Below are 16,647 nucleotides of genomic sequence, written 5' to 3'. Positions count from 1 at the left end.
TGACCATCATCATAATCATCAACATCATTGTTTTGGCTTTCATTCAGAAAATCCACAATAGTCAGAGTCATTCTCATTCTCAGGATCTTAAAGAGTATTCAAAACAAATCTATGGCAGCAACTTTGGACCAAGCTATGAGTTTGACTAATAAAGAATGGATGAATGAACAATGTAAGCAAAAATAGATTGCTGGAGAGAGCTTCTCCTTTACCAAAAAAAATCAATGTTTTTGAATGATAGCAAATGAGACTATGAAACAGAATTCCAGCCAAGAGAAAGCTTCTCCTTCTATCACAAGAATAATTTTATCTATCCCGTCGGGTGCCAAAGGCAATTAATGGAGAAAAAGAAGACATACAAATGAGGAAAAGTTTTTGTCTGTCAACAGGGTCAATCTATGAACAAGCCACCTTTACCGGGAGGTCAATGCATAGGTTGGCGAAAAATTGGGTTAAAATGTGCTGCTACTTTCACTGACGGATATGGAGGAACCTTCTGACTTTATTTCTGCACCTCTGCTACCGATATCGAGACCCTGTAATCGGCTAATAGGATCCTGGTGGAACATTTCTGTCAAGGCATGTGGCTGGTGGGAGGTAACAAACATGGCTTGATGCGGGTTCGGGAAACTAGACTGGAATGGATGAACTTGGGTCCTTTGCGTCCTGTGTGGGTTGTGTTGCACAGATTGTGGTTGGTGTGGAAAGCAAGATCGGGGATATGAAACTTGAGGCATTCCAAAGTTATACGAATCTGTAGCTGTCATTACTTCTCCGGTAGCAACCTTGAGCCGCTCAACTTCCTTTTTCAATGCTTCATTTAGAGCTGTATTTTACGTAATGTCATTAAACAAATTTGTATTACATTACTTTCATTCGTCGGTAAAGGAAAAATACCACCTATATGCACAATTAAAGCTGGCCCCCATGGCCAAGAAAGACTTTCTCCTGCTACATAAGGCGAGGTTGAAGTATGACCAAATTAATGTGCAAATATAGACATCAATAGCTTTTAAATTCAAACATCTATTTTAAAAATCATCAAAATTTAGATAACGCAGCATCTAAGTAGGTGAATTTAAACTGGACCCTACTCGGACATAACAGTTACGAATAAAGAAAGAAATACCGATAGCAGACATGAACAAGTGGATATCAGATTATTCATGGACATCTAAAAGCAAAACAAAGGGGGTCAGATCTCTAATAATACATAGCCAGGGTCTACGTGGATGCATACCGTCACGTAAATGAGCTTGTTGTTCCATAGCTTGTAAGCGAAGTTTGAGTTCCGTGTTTTCAGTTGAAAGCCCTGTAGTATCTCTCTGATAGAAATAACAATGACAAAAGATGAAATAATCGAAGGAAAAAAAAATCTTTCAAAAGAAACAGGGAAAGTTACAGTGATTAGACAAATAGTAAACTTCTCTGAAGCATGTGTTTTTATTCATATGCTTGAGTGATCAACTCCTGACCATGCAAAATCACTTAACAAACACATCACAATATTTGAAAGTTAGATGGCAGTGATAACTTGGAGAACTAGGCTTAGCACAAGATTCTAGTGCATGTTGTGCATGCAGTTAGAATCCAAAGAGAGAACTTTGTAATGTTCCTCTTGTTCTTATTTTGACAATATTCATGCCATCAATCTTGCTCCTTTATTAGGTTGGGTATCTAGTCCCCTAAATTTCCTATTCATTTTGTAACTACTTATAAAAGAATTTGTTTCTTATAAATAAATTCAGAAATATATTTTTCAGCATAAAACCTTATCGAGAAGAAGGGTTTGTGAGGTGATATTTTTGAGAGAGTGAGAGAGGAAGAAATGATGATAGGAAGGTGAGATAGGGGAAGGAAAGCCACAGTGAAGGTAGATTTTGGTATTCTATAAGGAGAAAGTGGAAGAGAAACTTAAAAATGAAAAAGAAAAAGAAAAAGAAAAAAACAAAGTGAGACAAGGAAAGGAAAGAAAAAGTGATGTGATGGATGGATTTAAGAACTCTTTTGGAACTTCTACTTGTGCACTCACTAATAATGCCTTAGTCTAACCACCCTTTCCACTTTTTCTGTTTACAAACATAAACTTTTAGCAAATTCCCATTTGTATCCTCTTTCCATAAGAACTACGGGGAGTCTCCATCATTACCTCCTCTAAAAGCACCAACAACCTTTAAGTGAAGGTCATTAAAATGGAAAAATATATGAAATATTCAGTCACATTTTTATTCTTTTTTTCATAAAAGTAAACTCTATAATCATTTGAGAACTTTCACCTATTGCTTTTTCAGGAAAAGTTGAATCATAACGTCAACTGGAGTATATGTTTGGAAAGTTTCAAACTAGCTGCCCCAGCCCATTTATTGTGGAAAAAGAGTTTTTTTCTTTAATAACCGGAATACCATGCATCATGCTCCTACACCCTAAAGAAGGTTTTAGATCTAAAATTTTTATCCCTCATGAGTACCTGTACCAGAAAGAAAAATCATGAGGCTGGAAGCTAGTGCAAATCACTTTACTGGTTCTGTTTTCATAGTTCTAACTTCTATGTTCACAGTGCAGTGAATACAGGCAACAGCCTCAAATTTTTAGCATTCACACAATACAACCAATGGAAACCCCATGTTAAATTATTGAGCTTAAACCAAACTGTGAAAGACTTGTCCAAGGAGTTACAAAAAAAAACAAAACAAAAAAAAATCAATTGACCTCATATCAAAATAGGAATAGTTACAAAGTGCTCCAGCTATATAATTTCCTAAAGCTTGGTTTCTAATTAGGCGGGTGGGGGGGCTATTTCAATAGCCAAAATAATAACACCCACCAAATCACCCAAAGGTCTTTTGAACTCAACATTAAAATGCTCATATCTAACTAAAAGCATCTAACATAACATAGTCAAAGAACTACTCACAAAAATAGCCTCAATTAGCCACAAAAACACTCGCAACAAGCTACAAAACTTTCAAAAAATAAATAAATAGTCAAGTAATAAAATATATTAATTTCACCACCTAATTAAGGCTCAATTTGATGAAATTAAAACTTTAAAAGTTAAACTTAACTCACTCAACTGAGTACAAAGGTAAAAAACTATAATTTCCTATATCTTAACTAGAATTCCAATTTGTCATGGTTCATGGGCATAAAAGTTTATTAAAAGAAGTTTAAATCATGTTTCAAAGTTGATAAAGAATGTCAAAACCCTAAAGTTGAGAAAGAATGATATAAAAATCAAAGAAACGCCAATAAGCAATAGTGTTTCCATGTTCAAAGTTTCAAGTACATTCTTTTAAATGAAAAGTCTCTGTTTACTTCAAAAAAAAAAAAAAGGAAAGGACTTCTCTAATCTTTTATTTTGATAGATACCATATTGGGTTGTCATTGTCAGTGATACTATATAATATGATAAGTTATTCTAATCTGAATTTTACATTAATATTACAAAAATTTAAGTTTGTCTCTCAAGAATTTGGTTAGAAAATATCTACGTAAATTGAAAAAACAACATCCAATTAAACAGAACATATTATGGAAACATTGGGAGGAGGGGGCTCTATCACCTTCCACACCTGATCAAAAGAAACTTTTCAAAAGTAACAGAAACAAGTACTCAGTGGACCAGGTTAAGAATTGGAACTCCTATCTTTTAGTGGCATGTGGTATTTTCATCTCACATGTGTGGATGACCACGATGCCACTTAAATGGGAGTCGGAACTTTGCTCCCCTATACCCAGGGGCACCCACACCCGCCCCCAAGGCCCAAACCTAGGAGACATCAAGAGTTTTTAATATTATGTCCACTGGAAAGTTTGAACTTGAGACCTCTAAGCCAATACGACCAAGAGATCCAAACCCTTGCCAACCAAGCTGCCTCTTGAGGACTCCACAATGCCCAATTCTCAAGGTTTTTCTCCAAACAAAATCTATTTATTCACTTTTAAGGGAAAATATTCAATAGAAGTAAGTAAATATACGTACAAATGTACATATATATGTAAGAAAATCACTTAAAAGAAACAACAGAGTTTTTAAAGATCAAAGTTGAGTTTTTTCTTTTTGTGGGGAGAATGTTATGCTTCTTCTTTGATGGCCTTACATAGCGACTTCTATGATTTATCTACTTTTCTTATTCATCTTGATTGAAGGCTTTCTGTATAATCCCCTTGCTTAGGTTTGGAAAGGAGATGTCTTTATCTCCTTGGCCATTTTTTGTACCTAAACTCTTGTGACCTTAATGGAGATCTCTTGTCTTTTACCACATAAAAAACTTAAAGAAATCTCTCAGCAAGGCCAAGGAGTACCTAGTGTTCGCACTAAAATGTATGAGCAAATAATGGGCAAAAACATTGTTTTTCCCAGTGCTATGTGTAATTTCAGACTGTATATATAATATGCCATTGATGATAGCAAGAGCATGAAATGAGCTTGGTGAAAAATTAAAACCTGGTACAATGTGAGCTGCGCAGAAAGAGTAGTTGCTTCAGTCTGAAGACTTTGAACTTTTCTCTCAAGTTCCATTATGTAGCGAGCTTTCCTCTCTTTTGACCGAGCAGCAGACTGTCTATTTGCCAAAATCCTGAAAATTAAGTACAGTTTTATTAGCGCCCATATCTCAAGTATTTTAACAAACTGGAAACAGGAAAGACCACACAAACAACTGCATTAGCAGTTCACCAAGCTCCAAACAGAAATCAGATCTAGAAGATATAGATGAAGCAAATACATTCTTTGCCATTCCCAAAATATATATACATATATATAATAAGGGGGATTATACAAAGCAAGCAAGAAATTAAGCCAAGACATTGAATAAAAAAAAAAAAGTTAAACTAACACGTCAAAATATCATGCCCACCCGCTGTCGATTCAAAAGGTTGGAACTTGATTTGCAATCATTGGATTCGAAAAACCATAGGTTGGCTTAATGGTAATTGGGATAAATGACAAAAGTAGAGTAACTATGGAGTTTCGGAGAATAGGTTCATATCCCATGGCGGCTGTACAATAACTTACTAAGATTCAATATCACGAGAATCCCTCATATTGAACCATTAAAATAAGCCTCATATACAACCAAATCCCCAACAGTACACATAACTACTGATCACAGATTCCACCTTCATACATCAGAACTTCCTTCAGCTATCTGAATTTGAAGTAATTCACATTTACAAAGCTTCCAGGGAAAACAACAATTCTTCTGTCGTAGAATCCTCCGGGAGATGATACAGCGAAGAAGCAAGAAGAAAACATTCAAAAATAACAAAAGAAGACTGCAATTCATACTTTGATCTTGTGGCCACAAATCAAAGGGTCAATCCAGAAGCAACAAAGTTGATATTGAGAATGAGATACATACATACAAACATACATTGTATTACAGAATAAAAAGAAATGCACATTTTAAAAGAACGGTACCGTAGCCGTACCTCTTGGCTCGCTTAGGATCAATGGTCCACAACTCAGCAAGCTTATCAGGATCCATGGCCTTCTTAGCCTCAATAGACTCCATAATAGAAGAGCCATCCGCGGAATTGCTATGGCGGTGCCTGGGCCGGGAGATTTTCTCCCCTTCAACATTCTCCACCGGCGGACCACCGACACCGGCAGCTTCAGGCTTGGAGGGCCCATTTTCGATTCTGGATCCAATATTCTCGATGTCCATGAAGGTGCACAAGAGGTCGTCTTCGAAGCCCAGATCTCCAAATCCAGAAGATGGGGCATCGAAAGGGTCGGAGACGAGATCGAGATCGTCGGGAATCCGGAAATGGACCTCGGAATGGGCGCGGCGGTGGAAGGAGCCGCGGAATGGGGTGGGATTGGAAGAGGAAGGCATTGGAGAGTTAGAGGAGACGTGGTTTTGGAGATGAGAACCCGGATTTGGATTGGTGGGATCCTGCATTTCCATGGATTTGAAGGTCCAGATGCTACCTTCTTCGTTCTTCGTTCTTCGTTCTTCGTTCTTCGTTCTTCGTTCTTCGTTCTTCGTTCTTTGTTCTTCGGGTAATCAAAGTGGGTGATCCATGATGATGATTCTGGTGCTCTGTTTTGGGCACAGAGGATTTTTGGGGTTCTTACAAAATTTTTGATTTATAAGAAACAAACACAGAAGAAGAATAAGAAGAAGAAGAAGAAGAACCAAGACGGTGTAGTTGGAAATTGGAAGAAGGAATATATCCTTATTCCATATTACCAAAACCAATTGCCATTTGCCAATCTCTCTCTCTCTTTTACAGTTCAACTAACGAAATTTTTAGTTTATAGTTTTTTGGAAATGAACTTATGTTCTATGATATTAAATATCGTTGACATTTCTATCAATATGTCGATATTTTTTCGTTCCACTAAACCTGATGAGATAAATTGACATTTTTAATATTACCACAAAAAAAATTGATAAAATATTATATGAATTATTTTAAAAAAATTAACCTTTCAAAATTACATCTACTAAAATGAACCGAAGTCAAAAGAATATAAAATCGTCTACAAATCAAAACTAAATATTATTTACTGTTGTTTTAAACTCATGTTGACTCATTATAATGATTTAGGTCTTAGTACTAATACTTATTTGTTTTATTTAGACCTTGTAATTTTTAATATTTCATTTTTGCTTTTTATGTTTCAAATATTCTATTTTAGTTAAGAGATGGTTTAATTTTTCATTTAACTACTTAATTTTTCAAATATTTGTCTCATCAATAATGTACATGTTATATTTCTATTAAATAATTTACTTGAAAAATTAATGATAGAATTTAAACCAATAGTTGGTGCAAATATTTCAAACACATAACGAAACAATGTTTTAAAAAAACCAATGATTATAAAATGCAAGACTCTTGAAAATTACTATTTTTTCTATATCCATACTATAAGATGTTTTGTTAAAAACTTTTTGTTAGATAAGTTTTGTTAAAACTTGAGTTTTTATTCATTAAAAAAAATTATTTGTGATACATTTGAATAGTTCTATCGAGTTCAAGAAGAAGAAAAAAAAGTTGTCATCTAATTAATAATAAATCTAATTAATAATATATCTAGTTCGTGAAATTTGAACATGGTGTCAATTTAATCTCTAGAATTTAACCAAAAACATCTATTACATCTTTTAATTTTTAAAAATGTTTCTATTTGATAAATATGTTAGATTCTCAAGGAAGCCAAATTTCAAGAGTGAATCTTTAATAAAATATACATACGCACGTGCGAAGTTCTTTAATGATTTTCTTAAATAAAGTGTTTGTTTTCAAGGAAAAAAAATGCTTTCGAATAGAGCTTAATACTATATCAACAAGTCCACTTTGTAAATATTAAAAACGAGTTTATTCAATCATTGATGTGGATGTAAGAGCTATCTTCTTTAATGAAATTTTCTTAGATTAGATAACGACATATTATATACATTATAATGATATAATTATACGTGACTTTGACCTAAATTACTATAGACTCATGGGTCAAGTGGTAAAAGACAATCCATTCAATATATACATATATAAATTTTAGTACAACATTATTATATGAAGTTGGAAGTTTGAACATTGGACCTCGAGGGAATGAACAAGATGCTTTAACAGTTAATCTATGCTCATAACTAGTGGCACATCCAACATGCTTAAAAGTTCGAAGACATGTCTTAAATAAATACATCACCGATGTCACAAAATAAGTTAGACCATTTTCATAACTAAGAAGCAAATATTTCACTCGAATACTAGGTCATATTGTTATGCATATTACGCTATCGATAGGCCCTTTTAAATTGAAACACTTGGCAATTTTTTACCACTCTAGGTAATTTAGCAACAACAAAGAGAAGTTGAGGTTCAAGTAGCCAGAGGGGGAAAAAAACCTAGGATGCACCATCATTGAGCATTTTTTATGCTAGGTTTAAGCTAGTAGAGGCAATTTGGTTTCATTTAGATAACTCAATGGCAAGATTGTTAGCCAATGAAGATATGGTTGCTTGAGACACACCTCTACTCCCACCCAAGTACCATTTCTTGATCATCTCGACCACATTCCCGTTCTCGACTTTCATCTTCGCGTCTTCTTTCCCTTCACTCGAAAACTCGATCTACAAATTCCACGCTTGATTCTTCAGAAACCATGTCGATAACCATTTCATTCATAATTTTCCTCTCTTTACCTTTCTTTAAAGATTCTAACTTCCCAATTTCAAAACAACACATGTTTTCGATGATTACTCTCTTTTTTTTTCCGGTTTTGTAATTTACTTTTGATTTAAATACTATTTTTATACATGTATTTTTTACTTTGATTCATTTTAGTTACTGTACTTTCAACTTTTGTCATTTTTGTCTTTATATTTTCAAAACATTCATATTGGGCCATTTACTTTTAAAAAGTGACCAACTTGGTCTTCCTACCTGCAAAATTTTAACACAAACTTTATACTCAACGAAAACCTTTAAACCAAATTTATGGCTAACATTTCAAAAAATTTAGTGAGTGAAATATCATGTTAAAATTATAATCAAAAGAAATAAGACAACAATGAAAAAGAAAATCCCAAAATGGTCACTTTTCGTGAGTACAAGAACCAAAATGAACCAAAACCGACCAAAATAGTATTTAAGCATTTGCGTTGTTGCTATAAAAACATATTTTTGGACAGAGAAGATAAAATAGTTTGTTACCTGAGCAACGGGTGTTCTTGCAGCTGGTGGGAAATGGAAATGGAAGTTCAAAACAGAGTGTGTCTTCAAGTAAATGGACTGAAAGAATTCAACAATTTTCTCCAACTGAGCTTCCTCTTCTTCCTCATATTTGTCATCAGCTGCCAATCTATCCCTCACTGCACTCTCCAACTGCACTCCATATTGGGACCCCTTTATCTCTTTTATCACCACAACTCTTATGACCTTCTCCACTGGAGCTGCAACGAGTGGTTTAGGGTTTAAGATTTACGGATTTTGAGTCTCTCGATTCGAGTTGTGATCAGAGATCAAGAATAGATAAAGATGTTAATATTTGATTGGGAGACAATTTGATCTCTCCGTATCAAATTTGAGTCAAGACATCTCGAAAGGTTTCTAAACTTTCAATTTTATATTTGATAGGTCGTGTCTAATAAGCCTATACAACTAAGATCTTCTGTCTAATAGATTTATGACCCATAAGTCATTTTTTAAAAGATTCACATACTAAGACAAAAGATTCAAAGGTCGACCTACGGAAGGAGATTTTTCCCAACTTTTTTTAAACCATCGAGAAAAACTCCTTTATTCCGACAGTTTGAGAAAGGTCAGAAAATCTTTTTCTCCTTATTGTTTTTGAAAAGTCGTCGGGTGTATCCTTTCCTGACGAACTTTTCCGGGCTTTTTTCCCGATGCAAATATTACGTCGGAAAAAGTTGCTCCCCGATGTTATTAAGGTTGCATTAGGAAAAATTCTTATTTCTTGTAGTGGTCAAAGCCCCTCACTTTCGATAAATGATAAACTTACGTAATACTTAATGAAATGACAAAAAATTTAGAAGAGGAAAATTTCATCTAGGACAGGAAATTTACTCTCTTGATAATCTACCCCTTTAAGTTTCCTCTCTACTTCACTAAATATTACGCCATGTATATTTGTCACTGGCCAATTCACCAATACTGAGAGACTAAATTAAAAAATGTAAAAATATACGAGACTAAATTGAAACGGTTTAAACAATAGGTACATTTTAAAAAGACACCAAGGTACTAAAACATAAACTTAATCTAAAAAAAATTACCAGAAAACTTCCTAAATATTCATATCGACTCGACTCGATTTGTTTCGAGTGAAAACTATTGCCCCGCCAACTAGCTAATTGTTAAGATAATTTGATGTATGGGAAATGAGAGTTACCAGAAACAATAGCATCAAAGAAGTCATCGTCTTCCTCCAAGTCCTTAGCTGGTTTCCCCTTCCATTGCTGCAAATGCTCCACAATTGCAGGCTCCAAGTAAACTCCAATGGCCGTCAACTTTATTTGCAGAAAATGAATCTCAATGTCTGTAATTCCTGTTATAATAATATTCACCGTCATCCAAAATTTAGAGTTCAATTGAATGAAATTAAAAGATTAAAATTGGACGTCCAACTAAATAAAATAGAAAATTTTACTAAATATAGTCGCCATACTACCACTGGCCCTCCAAACCATTGCCATTGGATGTGTTGTTATATCTAATTTTGTACTTTGTCTAAAATTAAGAATCCTTTTTGATTAAAGATGAAAAAATAATAAAAATTTAAAGCTTCGTTGCTAACATTTCGTTTTTATTTTATGTTTTCAAAAATTTTGCTTTCTAATAATTTTTGGTATGTTATTTACTTTTCTAATTTCATAAGCTACTTTTTTCTTTTAAAATTAGCTTAAATTGATTTTGAAAATATTTTTAAAAGATAGATAACAGAACAAAGAAAAATCATAAAGAGGGAAGTAGTATTTATAAACTTAATTTTTAAAAAATAAAAAACAAAAGAGAGAGGTATAATCGTTTTGTTTTAATAATTCTATTTTTAAAAATTAATTATTTTAATTTTTAATCAAGATTTTCTTAAAAGTTTTTAAAAGTAGAATACAAACGAATAGTATTGTTATGCTAACAAATATGTGTGATTTCTAAAAATATAAGAGTAAAAACTAAATCATTATAAAAATAAGGCTTACTTTGTTGGATAACCCATTCAAATTTCATTTTCTATTTTTAGTATTTTCTAATGAAAAATAACCCTTCAATTTTTATTTAAAAAAAATTGAGTCAATTTTTTAAGTAATTCATTATCATGTTTTCATCTTTTAACATCAAACTTTCTCCTAACACTCTATTCTCGGACTAGATGACCCATTTTCTCTTTCAAACGTATCTCTTCTTAGAATTATTATAGAAGCTCTATTACCATCCAAAATGAATGGTTCATTAATTTCTCGCCCCACAACTAATGAATTAAAAAGAAAAATAATCACTGTTTAAGTAGGGGTGGATTCGAATCACTCCCTAATTTCCTACTAATTTCACACTTATTTTCTACTAAATTTGAACTTAATGTTCTTATTTCTTATTTCTCCTTTCTAGTTAATCTTTTTAAGAAAGATTTCCAAAATTGAACATTGGAGAGTGAGAATTCAAAATTCGAACCTACGACCTTAATGAAAAATATATGTCTTAACCTAAGCGATGCTCAAGTCGGTAATACATTTTTGTTTTTCTTTATTAAAAACAAGGAAATGAAAAACCAGAAACAAAAACGATACTGAGTCTTAAATCATTACAAATCTTAAATTTCAACATTTTCATCCATCATTCTATAAAAGTCCACCGATCAAACATATTTTTGTAACCTTTTTTTTAATAACCCGAAATTGATCCCATGTGGTTTCGCCCGTTGAATCTCTGTAACTAGAGGTGTCAACAACAGCCACCCAATATACCTCTAGATACACGCCGGTAGGGCCCTGGAGGGGTATCCCATTCGGCCCCAGGCCAACCACACTACCACCCACCGTTAGTTTTATGTTTTCAAATAGATGAAAAAGGCAAGATGAACTATCCAAACTTTTGTTTTCAAAGAACAAAACATCAAAATCCAAAATCTTTAATATACGAGATCTGAGTCTCTGCAACTAGAAATGATCAGAATGAAGATGGATTGACTCACCATGACCCAACAGAGATAAAGGCTTCGTCGTTGTCCCGACGATCTGCTTCGGGAAAGCGATTTCTTCTACCACCTCCACTTCACTCCCCACTGTTCATCATTTTCCATCACAAAAAAGCCAAAAGAAAATCAACACGATTCAATTCCATTCAATTCACACACACAAATCTAAAACAAAAGCCAAAAAAAACCTAATTAAGTTGATTCAAACGCCCAAATCTGGGTGCAGAAAGCGGAAACAAATTATATGTAACGAAATTGCGTAGGATGTTTCTTTGAGACATTAACACAAACAGTTGGCAGGCGTAGAGAAATATTGGGAAAATGGTGCTTTATGTAAACAGAAGAAAGGGAAAAGAAGACATACTGATCTTGATCTGGCCGTGAACAATGAAGCGGAAGAAATTGTTGAGGCGGAATTGGAAATGGAAATGGAAATGTGAGTTTAAGTTTCGGTAGCCATCGCCATAAATAGGCATCTATCCACTGTCACCCCATGCCAGGGTAGGTAGAGCGGACGCCTAGCTTGGCCAGGTCCAGGATCTCAATAGAAATATCGACAAAAACGTTAATGTGGTTAAATATTTCTAAAAAAAATGGTATGAAATGTTCTTAATATTCCATTTTTTTCTTAATAGATTAGAATGTATTAATATTAATGTGATGTTTGCATTAGTGTTGTTTTGCTGATCTCAAATTTATGGATATATGAAAATGTTAACGATGTATGCAGCCAACTCCATTTGATAAGGTTTCAATGTGGAATTTGAGTTTAATTTTAATTTTAGATTCTTACGATTTTAAAAGTTTCAATTTGTAATGGTTAAATCTCAACTCCATCATACACTTGTCACAAGACAATAGATATTTACTCTATTAAATATGAGAGACGTTCTCAATTTACATGAGAAAAACAATAAGAAAACCGATGAGTTTGATTGATAAAATAATGGTTTACGATCATTTGAGAGTTTTAACAAAATAATAGAGATTGAAATGAAACTTTTCTACCGACCTCATATCAATAAAGGCAAATCTTATCGTTTAACCTATTTTCTTTTTATGTTTCAAACTAAAAAATAACGATAGCAATTTTTATAGGCATAGCTATTTTGTTTATTATATATATATATATTTTTTTTCTTTTCTTAAAATTGCATATATATCATGAATTTGTGTTTTAACAATGATGTGTTCATGTATCGAAGTCTAAATATTGAGTGTGGATGAATAATAATTAGAGACTAAAATATCTATTTTGAAATATTAACGAACAAAATATTGTAGCTTAATGGGTTAAATATCTTGCCTCCTCATAAATAGTCGTAAACTCAAATCCATACACCCTCGTACTCATGATGCTATATTCTAAAAACATAGAAATTATGTAAAAAAAAAATTGTCCTTTTCAAGAAAGAAAACATAACTACAATCTGGTATATGTTAATTATCGTTGAACTATGTTTGTTTTGGTACCTGAAATTAATTTATTGCGTGGAAACACCTCATTCTTTACATTTTCTCGATAATTAATGAGTAGTTATTATTTTGTTGGGCATATTTCAAGCCTCACGTTTGTAAACCAATCCCACCATTCATTTCACCTACCTCTCTTCACTGGTTTGCTTTAACCCTTTGCCTTTCACTACTTTTTCTCTCTCTTTATTTCTCTTTGAAATGTGCTATATTGAATTTGGTTACATTAAAGTTCTGGAATGCTAATTACATATTGACGCGACATATTAATTTGATTAAGAATAATGATATGGCAAATGAGATGATGTCGCAACGAGTGACACAAGAGAGCAGACAGATTTGACAACGAGTGACAAAAGAGAGTAGGTTAGGTAGATTAAAAAAAAATAGAGGGTGAGTGTGAGTCGGGTGAAAGAATCATGTACTTTGTCTTGTTGCTACATATAGAAATTTTTTTTTTGTCTATCCTTATTTTATGTGTTGGCGCATCTACTTATGTGTGTCGCATTATGCTAAATTGATGAGTTCTCAACATGAGTTTAACTGAATGTATTTACTATCTTTTTTCAATTAAAAGTTCGCAAATCTTCTCACCTCCCATTTATGTTAGTAAAAAAAATTTAAATTCAAATTAACATGTGATATCAACATTTAAATACTAATATTAACATCAAAGACTTTAAGAATTAAAATGGAAGGTTGATCTAATAAAAAATTTTAAAATTTTTAAAATTTATAGACTAAAATACAAGTAGTTCAAAGACTAAAACTATAGTTGAATAAAATAAATATATACATATATATGTGTGTGTCGGGAAAACAATAATGAAGAATATTTTTATTATTATTTATTTTTTTGCAAATAATTTAACATAATCTTATTAAGAGTATACGTAAACACTGCAACAAAAATGATTATAAATGCCAATGAGATTTTCTATACTATTCTTATTTATTATTTATTAATTGAATGGTATTTAAGTTTGATACGGGACTCATAAATAAAATAAATATATCGCTTAATAATGTATCAAATCATAAACGAGAGTCTTGTCTTTTTACCAAAAAATTAAAAAATCAGTTAAAAGATTAAATTTTGAACAAGTATTAAATATATTCTAATTTATCTGTTTATGCTTTTTTTTGCCTTTTTTTTTCTCACATATCCGTTTATGCTTTTAACTCAAATGATGATTAATATGGTATTATAAGTTTATAACATACCATCCCAATATTAATAATTTAAATATTGAAATTTGTGAATCAAATTAGTATCTACACCTACACTACATGTGAGTGGAACTATTAAATATATAAGATTACATATCTATTTTATCAAAGGGTCAACGAGATAATCAAAATTAAAATATAACATTGAGTCGGTTTCGGTTAAAAAATGTCAACTTATAACTCAATTTGAGTAAATTAAACCTCTTAATTTTAAGAATGAAATCATTTTTTTATATTAGTGTTAAATAAGTGGAGTTGGGGGATTCGAACCTATGAAATCGTGGTCAGAGATATGTGTCAATTACCACTTAGCTAGGTTGGTGTTCACTTTCAAAAAGTCTTTCTTATTTTTCCGATGCCCATATTTAATCCATTATTTATCCACCAAAAGTTAGAATATGGTTCTAGATAGATTATCCCAACAATCTTTTTGAAAGTTGATTGTGTCACAAGTGATTGTGGATTCATTTATCTTTGTTTTATAAGAACTTTGTTCTTCAATAGTTTCCAATTTGTCCCTAGGAATCAAAAGGATCACCTTATGATAAATGATCACAGGACTATTGAGTATATGAGTCGCATGAGATGGTTCTATTTTCTCAGCTTCCTAATTTGCTAGATTCCTATGGAATTAAGGTAAAAAAAGAATTGAGAAATTAAATTGGTCATACGCAACCATTGATGAAAGGTTCCATGAGATTGAACAGTTCATTAGTCTTCCGAGGACCAAAGTACTTTTCATGTCAAGCAACCAAAGAGACTCCGCAAAGAGGTATTTGGGGAAGAGATGAACTTGCATGAATATGGCTCGCTAAATCCACTCATATGTTAGCTTTGGGCATCTTACATACTCTTCGACTCGCATTCCCTTTTTTTGCTACAATTTTTTTTTAAAAAAACAATCTTAAGGATCCTACATTGAAAATATAAGCTACCTAACAAAAATTTATAATAGACATCCGCTACTCCTCTAATTGCTAATTGATTTTTGCTAATTGATTTTGAGATGAAAATCATGAATATTAATTAACAAAACTTAAAAATTAAATATTTAGAGGGAGGAAAAGTGAGAAAGATATTTTAAATTATGAAAGAAAAATACAAGTAGATGAAAATTGAAAATTTTAAATAGAGAAAGAAATTTTAGAGAGGAGAAAACCTAAAGATTGGTAGGAGTGGTGAAAGAAAAATAGTGTAAAAAAAAGATTTTGGAGAGTAGAAACTTGTTTCTAGCAAATATTTTTTTAATTTACTTAAGATTTTTTTAATACAATATGTTGGATGAAGAGTCGTAAGTACGTTCTTGATCAGTTGAGTTATATTCAAGTTAATAATTTTAAAATATTAAATTATAAGTTTATTTTCAGACTTTAATTTCTAAAAAAGGAAAAATTTAGACGAGAAAGATACTTTTAAATTAGGAAAGAAAAATAAAAGTAGGTCAGTGATATTTTTGGAGAGATCTTAAAGAAAGGAATAAAATTTGAAAGAGAGATTCCACGGAGTGAGTGGAGTGGAAGAAAAAATAGCCTAAAGAAAAAAAAAGCTTTTTGAACATAGAAATTTGTTTCTAAAAATTACTATTTATCTATATTTACTTAAATTTAAAAAAGTTTAAAATATAATTTTAGCTACTAAATTAAGTCCTTGCATTTTAAAATTATTTTTGTTAAAAAATTAAACTTTAAATAGTGTAAGTCTTAATTTTCAATTTGGTACTTAACCGGTCTCGACTTTTAAAATGGTTCTGCCACATTTTTAAAATCTTGTGTCTAATGGTCATGTCAACTTTAACAATTTATTAAACATTTTATTAGACATAAAATTTAATTCTAAATTTTAAATATTCGTCAATGTTATATTGATAGATAAGAGATCTATTAGACAGAAAAAAAAAATTAAAGTATATTAAATAATTTTTAAAGTTTATAAATCTATTAAATACAAATTTAAAAGTTTGGTGAAAGAGAAATTAAATTCATTATAAAAATCTATGTTTTCAAAAATCAAAAATAGAAAATAAAAAACGAAATAATCATAAGAGATATCCTAAAATTTATAATAATTTATTCTTATAATGTATCGTTCAAATTACATGAAATAAAACAATTCATAGCACGAGGCACAAGGTGATATAAGTTGTAAAATATTGACAATCCAATTTCTCAAAAAAAAAAAAAAGAAAAGAAAAGACAATCCAACAATAATTTAAAGAAAAATAATAAGAATTCCATCCCATTCAATTCAATTCAATTAAATTCAAGATATTTTCATGG

The 16,647-nt window shown here is 31.7% G+C and overlaps 2 protein-coding genes across 2 annotated transcripts; both read right to left on the bottom strand.

The window, feature by feature from the left end:
• Nucleotides 1-6,248, bottom strand: LOC111015902 (Basic-leucine zipper (bZIP) transcription factor family protein). The gene is made up of 4 exons (XM_022291083.2): nt 5,434-6,248; nt 4,448-4,580; nt 1,241-1,325; nt 1-826 (listed from the first exon to the last, which is right to left on the bottom strand). The coding sequence occupies exons 1-4, from the start codon at nt 5,910-5,912 to the stop codon at nt 453-455; spliced, it is 1,071 nt and encodes a 356-aa protein (XP_022146775.1). The 5' UTR covers nt 5,913-6,248; the 3' UTR covers nt 1-452.
• Nucleotides 6,249-7,668: 1,420 nt separating this feature from the next.
• On the bottom strand, nt 7,669-12,208 carry CHIL (Chalcone-flavanone isomerase family protein). Its single transcript, XM_022291087.2, has 5 exons — nt 12,033-12,208; nt 11,666-11,755; nt 9,869-10,024; nt 8,671-8,909; nt 7,669-8,087 (listed from the first exon to the last, which is right to left on the bottom strand). The coding sequence occupies exons 1-5, from the start codon at nt 12,142-12,144 to the stop codon at nt 7,926-7,928; spliced, it is 759 nt and encodes a 252-aa protein (XP_022146779.1). The 5' UTR covers nt 12,145-12,208; the 3' UTR covers nt 7,669-7,925.
• Nucleotides 12,209-16,647: the final 4,439 nt, after the last annotated feature.

The sequence above is a fragment of the Momordica charantia genome (genome assembly GCF_013281855.1).
Source record: "Momordica charantia cultivar OHB3-1 chromosome 9 unlocalized genomic scaffold, Mcharantia_2.0 BLBB01000009.1, whole genome shotgun sequence".
Classification (NCBI taxonomy): domain Eukaryota; kingdom Viridiplantae; phylum Streptophyta; class Magnoliopsida; order Cucurbitales; family Cucurbitaceae; genus Momordica; species Momordica charantia.
Note: the sequence above shows the minus strand (reverse complement) of the source record. Positions and strands in the feature narration are given on the sequence as shown.